The sequence below is a fragment of the Doryrhamphus excisus genome, chromosome 16 (genome assembly GCF_030265055.1).
Source record: "Doryrhamphus excisus isolate RoL2022-K1 chromosome 16, RoL_Dexc_1.0, whole genome shotgun sequence".
In the NCBI taxonomy this organism is placed as follows: domain Eukaryota; kingdom Metazoa; phylum Chordata; class Actinopteri; order Syngnathiformes; family Syngnathidae; genus Doryrhamphus; species Doryrhamphus excisus.
The window spans coordinates 2,970,124-2,988,662 of record NC_080481.1 but is presented as its reverse complement, the minus strand read 5'-3'; the positions used below and the strand labels follow the sequence as shown (position 1 = coordinate 2,988,662).

Genomic DNA, 18,539 nt, shown 5'->3' with positions numbered 1-18,539 from the left:
GATGCCAACCTAATGAGGTCAGGTCCTGCGTGGTGAAGGACAGGTCCAGGGAGTTTGGTCTCTCCGGTCTGCGAGCTCTGGGCTGCCTGAGCAGGGACTCCTCCCGCATGGTGACCGGGAAGTCCGACGCAGCGGAGCAAGGCCCGGCGCTTTCCGCCGTGGGGCCGCCGCCGGTTTCCCCGTTTTCTCCCTGCGCGCTCGGGTCTTCTTCCGCTCCCTCGCTCTCGCCGCCGCTCTCGCCGCCGCCGCCGCGGCCCGTGTTGCTGTTGTTGTTGTTGGCGTTCGGCCGAGCGGAGAGCAGCACGGCCATGCTTGAAGACGCGTCCCTCGGATCCGCCTGCTCTCGGCTCAGCAGCGGCTCGTGTTCGTCGGGGCTGGCTGTGATGACGCCGAGGCTGAGGCGACTGTCGTCAGACCGTAGAACTCCGGTTCCGTTCGGAATGATACCGGATGCTCCAAAACCTGTATCGCCACCTGAGGCCACAGACGGGATGGTGCTGCTGGTGTGACCGTTAACGGTGCCGTTTACGCCGCCGTTGGCGTGCGCGTCTCGGAGAGCGGGTATGTTATTTATCGTTGTGCCCCGGTGACCTTCAGCGGCCATGACCGGGCCAGGTACCGCGCCGCTGTTTATCTTTGATCCTTCCACCTGCCGTAGGTTGGACTTCCCGGAGCGTCCGAACTTGAATCTGAGTGACGAGGACGAGGACTCCTTCTTGGCGGGCTTGTTGCGCAACGACAAGCTGGACGGCCGTTTGGGCAGGTTCTGCTGCTTGGGAAGAGGGAAAATGGTGGCAGGCATGGAAGTGGCGGGGTCGGGGGCGCCCGACGCCTCGCTGGCCATCTTGATCAGCGGGTACAGCAGGCTGGAACTGCCGGGGCTCAGCGGGTCTGGCGAGCAGAACTGCTTTTGCGAGTGCTCCATCAGGTTCTCGTCTGAGCTCTCCTTCAGGTTCTTGTCCACCTCTTTTGGGTCGAGCTTGGTGGTCTCCAGATCTTCCTGAGTTAAGTGAAGGCAGACCGGGACTGAGGCGCCCCCGGTTGTCTCCTCAGACTCAGAAATAATAGTGGTGGTTGTAGTGGAGGCGGAGGGGCTCCCTCTGAGGCCCCCTCCAGCGCCGCTGGTGCTGCTACCTTCTGGGCTCGGCAGACGGGCGTTTGCTTGCTGCTGGCGTTCTTGGTTAATGGAGTTCCTGTTTCTCTCCCCGGCGCCGACCCCCACTCGGCCACTTGCGGAGCCCGTGGTGTCGGCTTGTGTGTTTTTAGCCACACCCTCGTTTTCTTCAATGTAGGTGGAGGAGAGGTCAGCATAGGGGCCAGACTTGGGCGTCACGCGGTTCCTGGATGGAAATGAAGGGTACATATTGAAGACTACGTGCTGGAAGGAAGTTCTGAAATGGGGGTTGTACCTCTCATTGTGCAGCGTAGTGGACATGGGGTTGAGCGTGGGGCTGACTGATTTGGAGCGGTCCCAAATGAGGAGCAGTTCCGCCAGCCGTTCTTCAGCACACTGGGCCGTGAGACGGGCCTCGGCGTCCTGGTCCCAGCAGTCCTCCATCGTCTCTTTTAGAGAGCGAACCGCCTGCCACGTAGGAGACACATACTTAACGGTACCCTGACCCGCTACCCTTCCGAAAGGGAACCTGTTTAGCATTTAGCAAACATACCAGGCTGTTCTCTTTCCAGGCCTCTGGGAATTTGGGCCGCTGTTTCTCCCTTGACACCAGCACCTGCATGTCCTCAAACGTTGGGTGGTTGCCGGCTTCCGCCTGGAAGGCCATCTGGTACTCTGGTACGGATTCGCCTAGATGTGATAGTGAGTCAGTGAGGGGGAGGAATGTAAAATGCTAACTAGTTCTACCCTTCCATGAATAATGCAGGGGGGGAAGCAAAAATAACTTACATATTTAAAATAACATATTAAAATCTTCCTCTAGGCTAAATTACATTGCTTGGCCATAATGCAACACCAGCTTTAGAGCAGCCCCATTTTGTTCTATACAGTAAATAATATTCATTATTTATACATTTTATATTTTTAGACCATAGAAACCCTTTTTATGACCTTAACATTACTGGAGCCGTTGTGCCTGAAAATGCTTAATTTATTATTTTTTTATTTGCTGTATTTGCTGTTTTATTGCTGTAATATGCAAGTTATTTGGCCATATTCAACGGCATGATGAATATATTTTTGAAAAACCGTGAAATTAAACTCAAAGCACAGAGTGGTAAGGGATTACTGTATTGTATTTTGTCATGTATTATTTCAACTTGGGCGGCACGGTGGGCTAGTGGTTAGCGCGCAGACCTCACAGCTAGGAGACCGGGGTTCAATTCCACCATCTCTGTGTGGAGTTTGCATGTTCTCCCTGTGCTCCAGCTATTTTCATGGGTAGACATATATACATTATATACAGTATACACTTAGCACTACCATGCTAGGTGTTAGTATGCTAACATTACCACGTTAGCATTACTAGCATTTTTGGTATTTTCATGGGAAGACACATACACAGTATATACAGTATACACTTAGCACTATCATGCTAGGTGTTAGCATGTTAGCATTACTAGCATTTTTGGTATTTTCGTGGTTAGACGCATATACTTTATATACAGTATACACTTAGCACTACCATGCTAGGCGTTAGCATGCTAACATTACCACGTTAGCGTTACTAGCATTTCTAGGTATTTTCATGGGAAGACATATACACAGTATATACAGTATACACTTAGCACTATGATGCTCGGTGTTAGCATGCTAACGTCAGCATGTTAATATTACTAGTATTTTTAGCTAATAACATAATAGGGGCTGCACGGCAATGAGTGGTTAGCGCGCAGGAGACCCACGTTCAATCCCACCCTCGGCCATCTCTGTGTGGAGTTTGCATGATCTCCCAGTGCTCCAGCTATTTTCATGGGTAGACATATATACATTACATACAGTATACACTTAACACTACCATGCTAGGCGTTAGCATGCTAACATTACCACATTAGCGTTACTAGCGTTTCTAGGTATATTCATGGGAAGACACATACACAGTATATACAGTATACACTTAGCACTATCATGCTAGGTGTTAGCATGTTAGCATTACTAGCATTTTTGGTATTTTCATTGTTAGACACATACTTTATATACAGTATACACTTAGCACTATGACGCTCGGTGTTAGCATGCTAACGTCAGCATGTTAATATTACTAGTATTTTTAGCTAATAACATAATAGGGGCTGCACGGCAACGAGTGGTTAGCGCGCAGGAGACCCACGTTCAATCCCACCCTCGGCCATCTCTGTGTGGAGTTTGCATGTTCTCCCCGTGCTCCAGCTATTTTCATGGGTAGACATATATGCATTATATACAGTATACACTTAGCACTACCATGCTAGGCGTTAGCATGCTAACATTACCACGTTAGCGTTACTAGCATTTCTAGGTATTTTCATGGGAAGACACATACACAGTATATGCAGTATACACTTAGCACTATCATGCTAGGTGTTAGCATGTTAGTATTACTAGCATTTTTGGTATTTTCATGGTTAGACACATATACTTTATATACAGTATACACTTAGCACTATGATGCTCGGTAGAAAATGAATGAATGAATGATTTCAACTCATTTTGACAGGGCGGCATTATTGACGAGTGGACAAGTTGGCCACATAGTCAGGAGATCAGGTAGACCTGGGTTCCAAATTGTCCATAGGTATGAATGTGAGTGTGAGTGGTTGTTTGTCTATATGTGCCCCGCCTTCAGCTGGGATAGGCTCCAGCATACCCCCGCCACCATAGTAGGATAAATGCTATCACACAGTGATATCACCTCCTCTAAATAGTCATGGATTGGAATATTGCCATCCTGGATTGGAATTCTTGGTGAATTGTGTTGCTTTCGGATCTTTATCTGGGTTATTTGAGCTGTGTGAGGTACTGAGTGTGCATCCTACTTCATTTCAGTTGCAGTTGTCATTTTTATGATAAAATTCCAATATATAATAACCTGTCCATTTGCAAAGTACTATTTATCAGTATGGCGCAATAGCAAGAGGACAAAAGCCGAGCGATAGAACTCCGTAATATGGATGTAAAAGTCCAAACCCCGAAGATTGTGATTTAGGCTACGTTAAACGTCTCACCGGGAAAAAGGTCGGTGCATCTCATGAAGGTCTCCCAGTAGACCAGGCCCAGGGCGTACATGTCCACTTGCTTCAACGCAGACTCGCAGTCCCGTAGGTTGACTGCTCCCTCCAGCACCTCTGGCGCCATGTAGCGGATGGTGCCCACCTACAAGAGCATCAAGAATGGGGGACATCTTTGTAAATATGATTTATATACTGTATTTCATCAGAAAAAAAACTCAGCTTTGTGATGTAGGTGAATTTTGTGATTTTATTCCCATAAAATAACTTTCCACAACCTAATTTCCCCCAAATTTTCCAATTTGACTTTTTTTTAAACATTAACGTAATTCATAAAATAATTAGGGATGTACGAGAATATCGGCCACTGACAATTATCAGCCCAATATCTGTCCCTGAAAAAATGTTTTTTTTAACGTATTTCAATACTATACTACAATATTCTATCCTCATAATATTACCAGTGTATTCCTATAAAATTAAAGCTGTTTATTTCCAATTATGCCTTTTTTAATTTTCCAACTATTTCAACTTTATTCTTGTAATTATGACTTTATTCCCATAATATTTTGATTTTAGCATTGGAATTTTATGATATTGTCTGCAACAATTTTCCAAAAATTACAACTTTTTTTTGTTTCTCATACAGTAAACCTCGGATATATCGGATTCAATTGTTCCCACTGGTTTTGTCCGATATAAGCGAAATCCGTTATATGCGTATACCGGAAAATGTCTGTTTTCTGACATCGGATTTAATCGGATTTTATCCGTTATAAAAAGGCACTTCCTTGATTTCCTCGTTTCCAATGTACCTGGACGCGCAGGCAATGCTGCAAATGACATCGTATAGCGGCCTGTCACGATTCGACGAATCGGAGCGCCACGATGCGGCCATCCGATATATGCGAGGGAAATTTAATGGAAATGCATTGGAACGGGACTGGAGATTTTGTCCGAAATAGGCGAAATCCGTTATAAAAAACCCGATATATGCAATGAATTTTTATTGGAAATGCATTACAGAAAAATCGGTTCTTTTTTATCTGTCCGTTGTGAGCGAATTTCCGATATATCCGAGTCCGATATATCCAAGGTTTACTGTATAACAAACAGTTATTTTTTTTTATATTTCCACACGATGCTCCGAAAATTATGTTATTTTCCCTCATTTTATTCTCATAAAATGTAAAATTTTTCTCTTTACGACTTTATTTCTGTTGATATTTTGATATTATTCTTGTAAAATTACGTCTGATTTGTTTTTCTTGCTACATTATATTTTTTAAATGTGGTCTGCGCCAATAAAATAAAACTTTGGTCACCCCTGATTTCTACGTATTTATTGCGGTGCACTGCTGACTCTATTGAGCTGTGGCAGCGTCTGAGAAGGCTTAGGTTCAATTTTTGCTTCTCAGCACAGCAACTGTGAGCACAAAATCAGTGGAGCATAAATACTTTCATGCAGCATGCAGCTGTACATTTTACATGTAGTATAACACATTTACACACGTTTAGCGACTTCACTCACCTCACTTATAGCAGCATTTTCCTCCTCGCCGTGCCGTGCGGGCCTGTTTCCCGTCAGCTTCATGGACAAGCCAAAATCGATGATTACACAGGTGCCGTCAGCCTTAACCAGAATATTCCGGCTGTTCAGGTCCCGGTGGGAGACGGCTGGCTTGTACATGTCTTGGAGGAAAGGCGGAAAGAAGGCAGGAAAAGGTGTGAGCAGAACAGAGCAGCGGAACCAGTATTTGATAAATGTCCCAGTCAAGCAAACCACTTCCTGTTCTCGGCAGGACTCTTTGTTCACTAAAACAGGAGGCGCTGTCATCAGGCGACTAAAGCGAGTAATCTAATTTACAACAATAGGATTATGAGCATATAGCCTCATATTCCCTGCTGCATGAACGGTACTGGCCAGCAGAGGGAGACATGGAGCACTTATGTCAAGGAAGCAGGGAACGAGGATGTAGATGATTGCACCAAATCCAGGGAAATTCTCATGATAGCCGCTCCACCTCCTCCGTCCCCCTTTGCGTTTTTGTCTGTCACTTTCTCGTCTAACTGCGTTTGTAACAACCCGCTCTTCCTCCGTACTTCTAAGCCTCTCTGACTGCCGTGACGTGCGCCCCGGCTGATGGAGAAGAATGAGGGCCACTGAAGGAGTGTCAGCTCCGTTTAGTTGTCTTGAAGAATGAATTCCACCGAGCCTCCGGGCTTAGTCATGTCAGCTCCATCCCCTACATCCCCTTCGCCTTTTCCCTTCGTCCTTCTCTTCATTTTTCGTCTGACTTGGACGCAGGCGAGAGGCCAGGATATAAATAACGGGAGAGCGGGCAGCGCACGCGGTGTGGAAACATGCGCTGGTCCAAACGCAGTGATGCAAAGCGCTCTCCAAGCCAAACAGATCCAAGTGGAAGTTGCAGAACGCAGGCTGCAGGCTGACGCAAGTGCTTGGTTGGAGGACAGGATGTAGGCTTTTAAAAGCCACAGTTGGGCAGCGTTGGTGTATTTGTGTTGTTATGGTAGCTGCAACATTTTCCATAGAGGGCCACATACTTACAACAAAATAAATAAACAAATCCAAGGACCAAGAGGCCACCTTGACATTTTTTTTATTTGTTGCTAGTTTTATTGTTGTTATTATGACCAGGGGTATCTGCCCCATGGCTGTTTTTTTTCAAATTTAACAAAAAAATAAAAAATCTGCCATAACATTTCTTATATTCAATTTTATGAGCATTAACTTATCATTAGAGAAAAAAAAGTTTGATTTTTTTTCAATAGTAGATTATTGAAAAGGGTACAATGTTAGGAAAATGAAGAGAAAATATCTAAAAAAATAAAAAAAAAACATCCGACATGGAAAGAACTATAATTTTAAGAGTCAAAATATTAATTGTAATTAAAAAAATGAAAAAAAAAATTAGGTTTATAATTTTAATTTTAATATAATATTAATTTATTTATTATAAATATATAATTTTTATTTAATTTAAATATAAATATTCAAGAAAAGATTACTAAAAAAAAGTTATATGTGAAACAAACACATATTATTATTCTATTATTATGGGAACAGCGTTGTAATATTACAAAAAATCTTCTTAACCAAGATTATTTAAGAACAAAACTGGAAAATAAAAAACAGCAAAAATGGGAAATAATGAGCCAAGTTGATACTATTAATCGTCTTTTTAAGATTAAGATTAAGATATGCCTTTATTCGTCCCTCAGTGGGGAAATGTGTTTTTTCTACCTATATATCACAAAGCTGCAATGCAGTTTTTCTTGAAATATTAACTCCTTGGATATTGCTTTACAAAATATCAAAGTGGCCCTTGCATCCTTTCATTTTTGGTGGAAAAAGTTTTAGCGCACAGATTATAACACTGCTTTTTTCTCACTTTTTCACTCTCCTTTTCCCATGTTTTTGTTTCTTTGTAGTTTTCTTGTTTAATTCTGTTTGGCCCTCCGGCTGCACTTTTGACGCCGCCAAATCAATTTCAGAAAAAACCAAAGCGCCAATTGGTGCAAATGTGGAAAACAAGCAAGCCTAAACCAGGAATAATTTGATAAAACAAAATCCGAATGCAAATCCTGACAATTTTGGGTGCTCACCTCCTTTGAAGAGTTCAGTGTGCAGGTACGCCAAGCCGCGAGTGACTGAGTGAGCAAGACGGCAACTGCTGACCCAGTCATTGGTCTGGACACCCAGGTAGCGGCTGAGGGAACCCTGGGGGAGGGAGACACAGGAAGTTATATAATAAAAAAAAAAATAGACAGCACAGTGACGGAGCAACGAGGGAAGTCAAATCAATCAGCAGCTTGGCTGTGGATGCGACATGAGAGGAAGGAGATAAAAGTGCAGAGCCTGTGTTTGCACATGACCAAGCGAGCTGCTGATTTTATACCATCTAACACCAGCTCTTCCAGGTGACTCTTCCAATTCCACAACCCGACTCACTTTTCAAAAATGTAATAAATCATGTTTCATGGTTGAATACAGCCTATTATTCATTTAAAAAAAATGCATATTTAAGCAAATTTGACATTTTTTTTGACTAAATGCAGCATTTTCAAGCATAAACATGTCTAAATGATGCTAAAATACAAATATAAGGCATTCAGAAGATGCATTTAAAGACATTGTGATGATATGTAATATTCTATGATGGTCACTAGGTGTCAGTAATGTTACTGTAATGGTCGATGAGACACACAAGCACCAGGCTTGATCGCCTCAACAACAGGCCTTTATTGCAGATTTGAATTATCTCACCAACAGGCTCAATGATACCCAACCACTGTTGTGGCCGTAGACCATGGCAAACTAAAACTGTGAACCCCAGACGTCACTTCCTGTTCACCCTCCACTGAGCTCCCCAAGCACCGGACACATACTGAGTCTTAAACAGCTTTTACACCTTAAACAGCTTATTTACTGTTGTGTGTGACAGGAGTGTAAAGGTAACTATAGGGGTGTTATTTCATGTCTACAGGGCTCTAAGAATGCTAAGGAAATGTATTCCGAAGGTCGTAAACAGATTTTATAGGCTCCAATTATGAAAATATTACATATTTATATAATATATTATATAATTACATATTTAAATAAATAAAATAATATAAAAATAATTTTTATAAATAAAAATAAATAATATATTTAAATATTATTTATATAGTATATTTATATATAAATATTTTTATAAATATATTTAATAATATAGTTATAGTAATATATTTATGTAATATTTATAGATGAGGAATCAGACTTTGCAGAAATTCAAGAATCACTATATATACGTATATATATATATATATATATATATATATATATATAATATTTATATATAAATATACTATATAAAATAATATAAAATATTTATTTTTTATAAATAAAAATAAATAATATATTTAAATATTATTTATATAGTATATTTATATATACATATTTTTTATAAATATATTTAATAATATATTTATAGTAATATATTTATATAATATTTATAAATGAGGAATCAGACTTCGCGGAAATTCACAAATCACTATCAGGTCTAGAATTGACTAACCACGATAAATGATGGATTATTGCATTGTTAACATTTTCAGAAATAATTCTGGTGATAAAAATATAAAATGTCATGTCACTCACATGTGGGTAGTAATCCATGACCAGCAGGTACTCGGTGCGTCCCTCCAGGCCCGTCCGCTCGTCGGCAGCCACAAAGCGGGCGATGTTATCATGCTCCAGCAGCGGCAGCCGGTAGATGGAGCACTCATTGAGGAAGTTCTGGCGGTTGTTGGCAGTAAAAACCTTGATTGCAACCGGCCGCTCATCCAGGGAGCCGCAATAGACGGCGCCATATCGGCCCCGGCCAATGAGCTAAAATGAGAAAAAATAAGACGTATGGTGAGAGAGTGTTGTAAGTTGGCGTAACATCATTCAAATGTTAAAAGTCCGACACGGGGGTGTCCAAAGTTACCAGAAAATAAAAAGGGCGCAGGGGGCCACACTTTAATATTTCCATAAATTTTAAGAAAAAACACTCCACTTTGCTTGTACACTTGACTTTTTCTTAACAATTAACAGTACAGTTAATATGTTTGCTGATTCATTTGTTCTCGTCATTATCTGCCCTTGTATTGTGACTTTATTCTCATACATTATAACTTTTTCACTAATATTTAACTAATATTAAAAAAATTGCTACTTTATTTTTTTAGTTTGTTTTTCATAAAATTACAGCATTTAATAATTAATAAATAATATTTTAAATTATTTCCCCCTTCATAATACAAAAATATTATTGTCAAATTATAGTTTTCCTATTAAAATTATGTTTTTGCCTTGATAGGACTTTTTTTTCTCGTAATAGTTTGACATTATTCTGATAAAATTACAACTACAACTTTATTTTTTGTAATTAACTTTGTCTTGATTCAACTTTATTCTCATACATTATAACTTTTTCAGTAATATTTAACTAATATTAAAAAAATGCTACTTCATTCTTTTTTTAGTTTGTTTTTCATAAAATGACAGCATTTAATAATTAATAAATAATATTTAAAATTATTTCCCCCTCCTATTACAAAATTATTCTTGTCAAATTATAGTTTTCCTGGTAAAATTATGTTTTTGTCTTGATAGGACTTTTTTTTCTTTTAATAGTTTGACATTATTCTGATAAAATTACAACTACAACTTTATTTTTTGTAATTAACTTTGTCTTAATTCAACTTTATTTCATAAAATCACAACTTGTTTCTAGTAAGATTATTTTTTAAAATTATTTTTATTTTATTTTATTTTGCTATTATGACTAGTTCCTTACTACCCCATTTTTGGTCTTATGACTTCATTGTCATAAGACAATAAATTGTATTTACTATTGTAAATTGTTTTTAAAAAAAATTCCACGCAAGATTTTTATCTTGATATTATGACTTTATTCTCCTAATTGTTTAACTTTGTTCTGATAAAATTAAAATTTTTGCTTGTCATTCTTTTTTGTTTAATATTATGGCTTTATTCTCCAGATAATTCAACTTTATTTTTGATAAAATTAAAACTTTTTTCTCGCAAGATTAACTTTTTATTTCATATTTTCCTAATATTCTTTACCTGATTCTATTGATCAGCCTATGGAACGTACCAAGCCACGGGCCGCACTTTTGACACCGTGGTGTAGAGAGAATGGTAAACTGTCCCCTCGCAGGCCCAGTGTGCTAAAAACCTGCATTTGAGTCAAGTTACAGGAAATGTGTTTAGTCTAAAAGCCCCCGCCTGGCTCTGCAAAGAAGAACATGAGCCCGCATTTGATAAGCACAAGGACGGCACAGAGATTTCAACTCCTGCCTGAAAAGATACCGGTGCATTTTCTACACGGCTGTCTGAATACGCAGCAACACGCCGGCTCCATAGCAACTCCTGCTAACCGTAGCAGCATCGAGTACTCTGGCAAATCTCGTCTTTTCCAATGTGGTTGTTTCGTTCAGGTCCCGGCACCGCTTTCAATGTAAGACTTTGATAAGCAGCGTGCACAGACTTGAAGATCACGCAGTGCTCCCATTTGGTCAGCGGCGTTATCGCTGTGGGTGATGGCTACGGTTGAATGCTTGGAGGAAAATATGCAAGTAATGTTTTCCAGAATGAGCTACAGTGTTTGATGTCTTTGTAAAGCCGTTCAGTGGTCTTGAAAAGTTTGGTTCCACTGATTCGACTGATTAATCGGCGATTAAAATAATTGTTAGCTGCAGAACTAGGAAAAAGTGTGAAGAGAATAAAGTCATAATATTATGAGAAGAAAATTTACAAGAAGTTGAAATGGTTGGAAAATTGAAAAAAAAAATATTTGCAGAAATGTCAAAAAAAATCTGTAATTTTAGGAGAATGGTCCAAATATTGAAGAAAAAGGTAGCTTCTTAATTTTACAAGAATAAAATCATAATATTATGAGGAAAAATAAAGTCGCTTTAGTAGCATAGAGTTGAAACTAAAACAATGAAAAAAATTGTTGTTTTTAAAAGTCGCAATATTAAAACAAAAGACATAATTTCAGGAAAATTAGGTTGGGGATAAGTGATGGGAATAAAGTCATAATATTACAAGAAGAACATTTATGAAGATTAAGAAGAAAGTCAAAATATTATGAGAAGAAAATGGTTGGAAAATTGAAAAAAAATATTTGCAGAAATGACAAATAAATTCTGTAATTTTAGGAGAATAGCCCAAATATTGAGGAAAAAGGTAGTACTCTTAACAAGAAAAAAATAATAATTTTACGAGATAAAATCATAATATTATGAGGAAAAATAAAGTCGCTTTAGTAGCATAGAGTTGAAACAAAAACAATGAAAAAAATTGTTGTTTTCAAAGTCGCAATATTAACAAAACAAAAGACATCATTTCAGGAAAATTAGGTTGGGGATAAGTGATGGGAATAAAGTCATAAAATTACAAGAAGAACATTTATGAAGATTAAGAAGAAAGTTGAAATATTTGAAAAAAGATAATACGAGATGTCGTTTTTTTTTCGTGAAAAAGCATATCTACATTTAAAAAACATCAAAATGGCCCTTCCATTCTTTCATTTTTCACTATGGCCCTCATTGGAAAAAGTTTGGACACCCCTGTGAGGGAGGAAAAAGCTTACAGTATTATCATTCACATTCTTTGGCAAAAAAAATGGCAAAGAAATCAAGTGTATGTATCAAGATGGCCTTAAAACGCCTTAGCTACTACTACAACAAACATCGATTTTGGTGCCGGGTTAGTTTGGAGGCACTTCCTTCTGACTGACTCGACATCACGTTTGCGTCCCATGTCTTGTGAGAGCCATGTCATTATGCCTCTCATCAGGAAACAACAAAAGGGTGATTGTGACCTGTGTAATTTGTTTATATGGTTGAATAAAAGCGAGGTAACCGCGGTCCCCTGTCATGATTAGCGGCCAGATTTTTCTTCCACTCATTATGTGAGGAAAGACTGCTTAAGAAATTCAAGCGCTTGTTAGCGTGAATGTAGCAGACCTCCAGGAGTTTGAGATTATCCAGGTCCAGGGAGCTTTCAGAGCCAGCAGCCTCCATCATGTTGAGATTGTGAAGACCTTGCTTACTGTCTCCTGCAAACACATACACACACAGATGCAGTTAATTATTGTAAATATATAAAATAAAATAAAAATCCTTTAAACAAAGTCCACACTGCTCCCACTTATTACAGCAATTACAACGGCAAGGAAACATTTAACACACTTGGCAAGCGAATGTTCTCTGCTCTTTGCTCTCGGCCCGCCACCATGGAAACTCACCGTGCATCATGCGGTAGCCAAAGAAAGCGGCTACTGCAACCACGGCCAGCACAGAGACGGTTGCCACGGCGAAAATGATTGGCTCGCCGTAGCGCAGTGTGTTAGGGTCTGCAAGGAGGACATAACAAAAGTAAAATCAAGTGCAAATAGACAGCCTCGTCATTACCTGCTGAATGCAATGCATCTGCAGCATAGCCTTTAAGCAAAGATAACATTATGATGAATTGAATTTGTGTCCTCTCGACATATCACATCTCAGAATATGTTGTAATTATTGTTTTCAACACTTTTCACCACTGCATAAGCTATCTATTGCTGATATGCTTTGAGTGCTTTGGAGGTGGAAAAGCGCCATACAAGTGAAAAACCATATACCATCAACATAGTGACCATTCAAAATGCATTGCTTCCTGCAGGACTACAATCTATCTGCGGTGATGGGGCTGCTGGGTAGTGGATAATGTAATGATATGGTCGTCAAATTAGCATAATCGGCCAGGGCAAAACAAATGTGTTTAGCACTACAAACGAACTTTGACAATATGTTTTAGCTAAGGGGGGGTAGGGGGGGGGGCACCATTGCAGCACCATTGCAGCACAGCACTGCTCACTGAAAGAAAGTGACACGTGGATAGATTAAAGGGATAGTTTGGAATTTCTGACATGTAGTTGTATGATGCCTATCAACAGTGTATTCTCTCAAAAGCGACAAAAAAATTATAATTAATATTATAATATTTAACTAATATTAAAAATATTGCTACTTTATTCTTTTTTAGTTTGTTTTTCATAAATTACAGCATTTAATAATTAACAAATAATAATATTTACAATTATTTCCCCCTCATATTACATAATTATTCTTGTCAAATTATAGTTTTCCTGGTAAAATTATGTTTTTGTCTTCATAGGACTTTTTTTTCTCCTAATAGTTTGGCATTATTCTGATAAAATTACAACTACAACTTTAGTTTTGTAATTAACCTTGTCTAAATTCAACTTCCTTAAAAAAAAAAAAATATATATATATACGTATATATATATATAATTATCAATCAATTATTATAACAAGCCTTTAGCTATGCTCAAAAACAAAATATGACACAAAGTGATCCGTTTAGGAAGAAATATTGAAATGTCAGCAGCAACTCAAAAATACTTTACTTTAATATTATAATAATATAATATATATAATAATATATATATATATTTTTTGAATGCAGAACCAAAAAAAAGTGAGCCCGCCACAGATAAACGTCATTCAGTTTGTGCATTCTAAATTGGCCACCGCTTCATCAAAATAACATTTTAATATTTTATCTTGTCTAGTGCCTCTCGAAGTCTCGCCAGTGTAATGACATAATAATTGCATCCTTGCCTCAAGCGTCCTCTTATCTACTTGTTTATTCAGCACACATCCCTCTTCCATCACACGATCCGACAGTCCCAATGAGTCTTGAGTGTAATGAGTAGTAATTTAATGAAGATTAACAAACATTTTTGTTTGAGATCCTGCTCTGTAACACAGCGCGAGATCTTACACTGCAGTGTGCAGTGGGGGCTATACTTTTGCTTTTATGTTCCCAAATAGTAGAATAGTAGAAACATCTCCAATGACAACAGTAGTAAGATTTGTCACGAGTCGCTTTCGGGAAAATATGCCACACAGACAGTTTGGAAGGTTGCCAGATCAAGCACGGAACACGGAAGGGGGGGGCGGGGCATCGACACACACAGCATAGCGAGATAGACCTCTGTGTCAAATCCAGTCTCCGTCGATATGAATGAATTTGTTTTTGATATTGTGCTTGAAAGAAATATTTTTAAAATATATATATTTAGCCCAGCCCTAACAGTTAATATAGTGCAATATCAAATACTGTACATATTCAGTTGCTAACCCAACTTTATAGGAGTATAGGATAATACTTGTCGATTTATCGTTTTTAAATGTCCACTTTTAACATACAGTGGTGTGTTAGATCCCAAATCCGATCTGGAAGTAGAGACTGGACAGTCCGAAGTTTCTCAAGATATTACTACAAGACATCTCTCAATGTTAAGTAGCTGTATTATTTTAGCATTAGGTTTTCTACAGCATCAGTCACGTATAATGTGGTCGTTACCCATTTTTTTAGTGACAATAGTAGTGTTTAAAACTCGGATAGAGCCACTGATTGTGGTAAGAAATGGCTGTTAGTAACTCCAGACTCAGTGAGCTTGTAATTTGCACCCCGTTTGCTGTATGCACACTCTATAATGCTACACAGACAACCGCTTTTGTTCCATTGCTTACACAAAATAAACAGTTAGGACATCCTCACAAAGGTCACAGGGGTGCTGGAGCCTATCCCAGCTATCTTCGGGCGAGAGGCGGGGTACACCCTGGACTGGTGGCCAGCCAATCACAGGGCACATATAGACAAACAACCATTCACACTCACATTCATACCTATGGACAATTTGGAGTCGCCAATTAACCTAGCATGTTTTTGGAATGTGGGAGGAAACCGGAGTACCCGGAGAAAACCCACTCATGCATGGAGAGAACATGCAAACTCCACACAGAGATGGCCGAGGGTGGAATTGAACCCTGGTTTCCTAGCTGTGTGGTCTGCGCGCTAACCACTAGACCACCGTGCCACCTACTGTACATAAAACAAACTGAACCCCACATTAGCAAGCTCTTGACAATGCAACCTCGAACAGAACCCATGCTCTGTGGGGTGGCTTTCTGTCTCGAACAGCTGATGGTTCCACAGCAGCAGAGCTGCCAGTTGGTGTTTGCAATCCAGTAAATGTCAGACTGGTCAAATATCCTCTATAAGAGTCTTCTAGTATATTTATGGAAGATTCTATATAAGAAGTGTTCTGCTGTTCACCGGGTATCTGATGCACTGCTCTAGTACATGAACGTACCTGGAAAAAAGCTCTCTCCATTCTCCCCTCACGGTGTCCTTATGCTTGTCAGACTATATCATTTTGCTCCCCGCTCTTTATGGAAATCGTCACGCTGTAGGGCATAGCTTGTATTCCGAACACACCAACATCCAGCATAATAGTCATCCTAGTTTCTGTGGTAATATTTCTTCTTGGAAGCCATTTCCCTGTGCTCACGTATAATTGCTCAGCCAGTTGATGGTGATGGTGCCCAGATAGCGAGCTGCACTCTGTGCACTTGTAGGCAAGCATACAGAGCTAGCCGGCGGAGAGGCGGGTTTTTATTTTGGCCGTCTTCAATTGCCGCTTCGGTGGCAATCTTCATGTCAAACATTTCCCTTTTTACAAATTGACTGACAAACTAAAGCATTTTATGTCCCCACAGAAACATCACAATCCATCAGATTTCCAACTTCAGTCGGGATGTCGTGAGACAAGTTGGCATCTCTACGAGGGAGAAACCTGTTAGCTACAGGGCTCCACCTTTCATTCTACCTTGAAAAAAATAACTGGAACTACAAGTAAATGTTAGCTCTTGGAGCGTGGGGCCTTCTCCTTGGTTGAAAAGGCACCGCAAGCTACTGATAGGAAACTCCATTTTTTTTACTCTTCGTCGAGAACCCGTTAGTCAGTGACACTCGGATCTTTGTAGAGAACCCGTTCGTCAGTGACACTCGGGTCTTCGTCGAGAACCCGTTACTCAGTGACACTCGAGTCATCGTCCAGAAATCGTGAGTCAGTGACACTCGAGTCTTTGTCGAGAAATCGTGAGTCAGTGACACGTGAGTCTTCGTCGAGAACCCGTTATTCGGTGACACTCGCATCTTCGTCGAGAACCCGTTAGTCAGTGACACTCGAGTCTTCTTAAAGAACCCATTAGTCAGTGACACTTGGGTCTTCGTCGAGAACCTGTTAGTCAGTGACACTCGAGTCTTCTTAAAGAACCCATTAGTCAGTGACACTCGGGTCTTCGTCGAGAACCTGTTAGTCAGTGACACTCGAGTCTTCGTCGAGAACCCGTTACTCAGTGACACTCGAGTCATCGTCCAGAAATCGTGAGTCAGTGACACGCGAGTCTTCGTCGAGAACCCGTTAGTCAGTGACACACGAGTCTTCGTCGAGAACCCGTTATTCGGTGACACTCGCATCTTCTTCGAGAACCCGTTAGTCAGTGACACTCGGGTCTTTGTCGAGAACCCGTTAGTCGGTGACACTCGGGTCTTCTTAAAGAACCCATTAGTCAGTGACACTCGGGTCTTCGTCGAGAACCCGTTAGTCGGTGACATTCGAGTCTTCGTCGAGAAATCGTGAGTCAGTGACACGCGAGTCTTCGTCGAGAACCCGTTAGTCAGTGACATTCGAGTCTTCGTCGAGAAATCGTGAGTCAGTGACACTAGAAACTTCGTCGAGAACCCGTTATTCGGTGACACTCGCATCTTTGTCGAGAACCCGTTAGTCAGTGACACTCGAGTCTTCTTAAAGAACCCATTAGTCAGTGACACTCGGGTCTTCGTCGAGAACCCGTTAGTCGGTGACACTCGGGTCTTCGTCGAGAACCCGTTAGTCCAGGGGTGGGCAAACTACGGCCCGGGGGCCACATGCGGCCCACCAAGCGTTTGAATCCGGCCCGCTAGTTGCTTTCTAAGTATTTCAACTTTTAACATAAAATGGCAACACAACTTGCAAGTCAGATGTCTTATTTAGTAAAAAAAACAAAAAACAAAACTGGAAAATTAAATTACATAGTTTGATGTGGTCTGATGTTTAAATGCACATGAACATACAGCTGATAGTATATCACTTTTACAAATAAAATTAGATAAATAATTCAACAAAAATTATAAGCATAAAATAGTGTGTGTGTTTGTTAAATATATGTTCTGGCCCCCCGGACAATTTTGTTAACTCAATGCGGCCCACGAGTCAAAATATTTGCCCACCCCTGCGTTAGTCGGTGACACTGGGGTCTTCGTCGAGAACCCGTTAGTCGGTGACACTTGGGTCTTCGTAGAGGTCCCGTTAGTCGGTGACACTCGGGTCTTCGTAGAGAACCCGTTAGTCAGTGACACTCGAGTCTTTGTCGAGAACCAGTTAGTCAGTGACACTCGAGTCTTTGTCGAGAACACAGTCAGTGACACTCGAGTCTTCGTGGAGAACCTGAGAGTCAGTGACAGTCAATTACTTGTGAGTCTGTGTCACTAGGGTTTTCCTTGAGTGAGTGAAACTCAGGTCTTTGCTGAGCAGCCGTGAACCAAGGCCACTCGAGTCTTCGTCAAGAACCAGTTAGTCAGTGACACTCGAATCTTCGTGAGCACCTATGAGACAGTGAAACTCAAGTGACTGTCAAGCACCTGAGTCGGTGAAGCTCGGGTCGAGCATCTGTAAGGTAAAAGCCAAAAGAAACAAACTAATCCGTGAACAAGTGACACTCGAGTCTTCATCAAGCACCCACAATGCAGCTCAGCAGGAAGAACAGTTCATTTGAGGAAAGAACCACATCTATTGCATTTTCCACAGGGATAATTAATTTATACATATGTTGGCGCAACAGTTGCACAATTAATGACATGCTACTTGGCTCCCTTTTTAATTTAGCTTGTGGTAGCACTGGTGAGT

The 18,539-nt window shown here is 40.3% G+C and overlaps 1 protein-coding gene across 1 annotated transcript in view; it reads right to left on the bottom strand.

The window, feature by feature from the left end:
• Positions 1-18,539, bottom strand: part of LOC131104622 (bone morphogenetic protein receptor type-2-like) — a 44,488-nt gene that overhangs the window by 1,743 nt on the left and 24,206 nt on the right. Inside the window, exons 4-12 of the mRNA XM_058051987.1 lie at positions 12,984-13,091; positions 12,703-12,794; positions 9,323-9,553; positions 7,789-7,903; positions 5,693-5,853; positions 4,159-4,306; positions 1,668-1,804; positions 1,410-1,582; positions 10-1,340 (exon numbers count right to left, since the gene is read on the bottom strand). Coding sequence (XP_057907970.1) covers positions 10-1,340; positions 1,410-1,582; positions 1,668-1,804; positions 4,159-4,306; positions 5,693-5,853; positions 7,789-7,903; positions 9,323-9,553; positions 12,703-12,794; positions 12,984-13,091 — 2,496 coding nt within the window. The remainder of the gene's footprint in view (positions 1-9; positions 1,341-1,409; positions 1,583-1,667; positions 1,805-4,158; positions 4,307-5,692; positions 5,854-7,788; positions 7,904-9,322; positions 9,554-12,702; positions 12,795-12,983; positions 13,092-18,539) is intronic.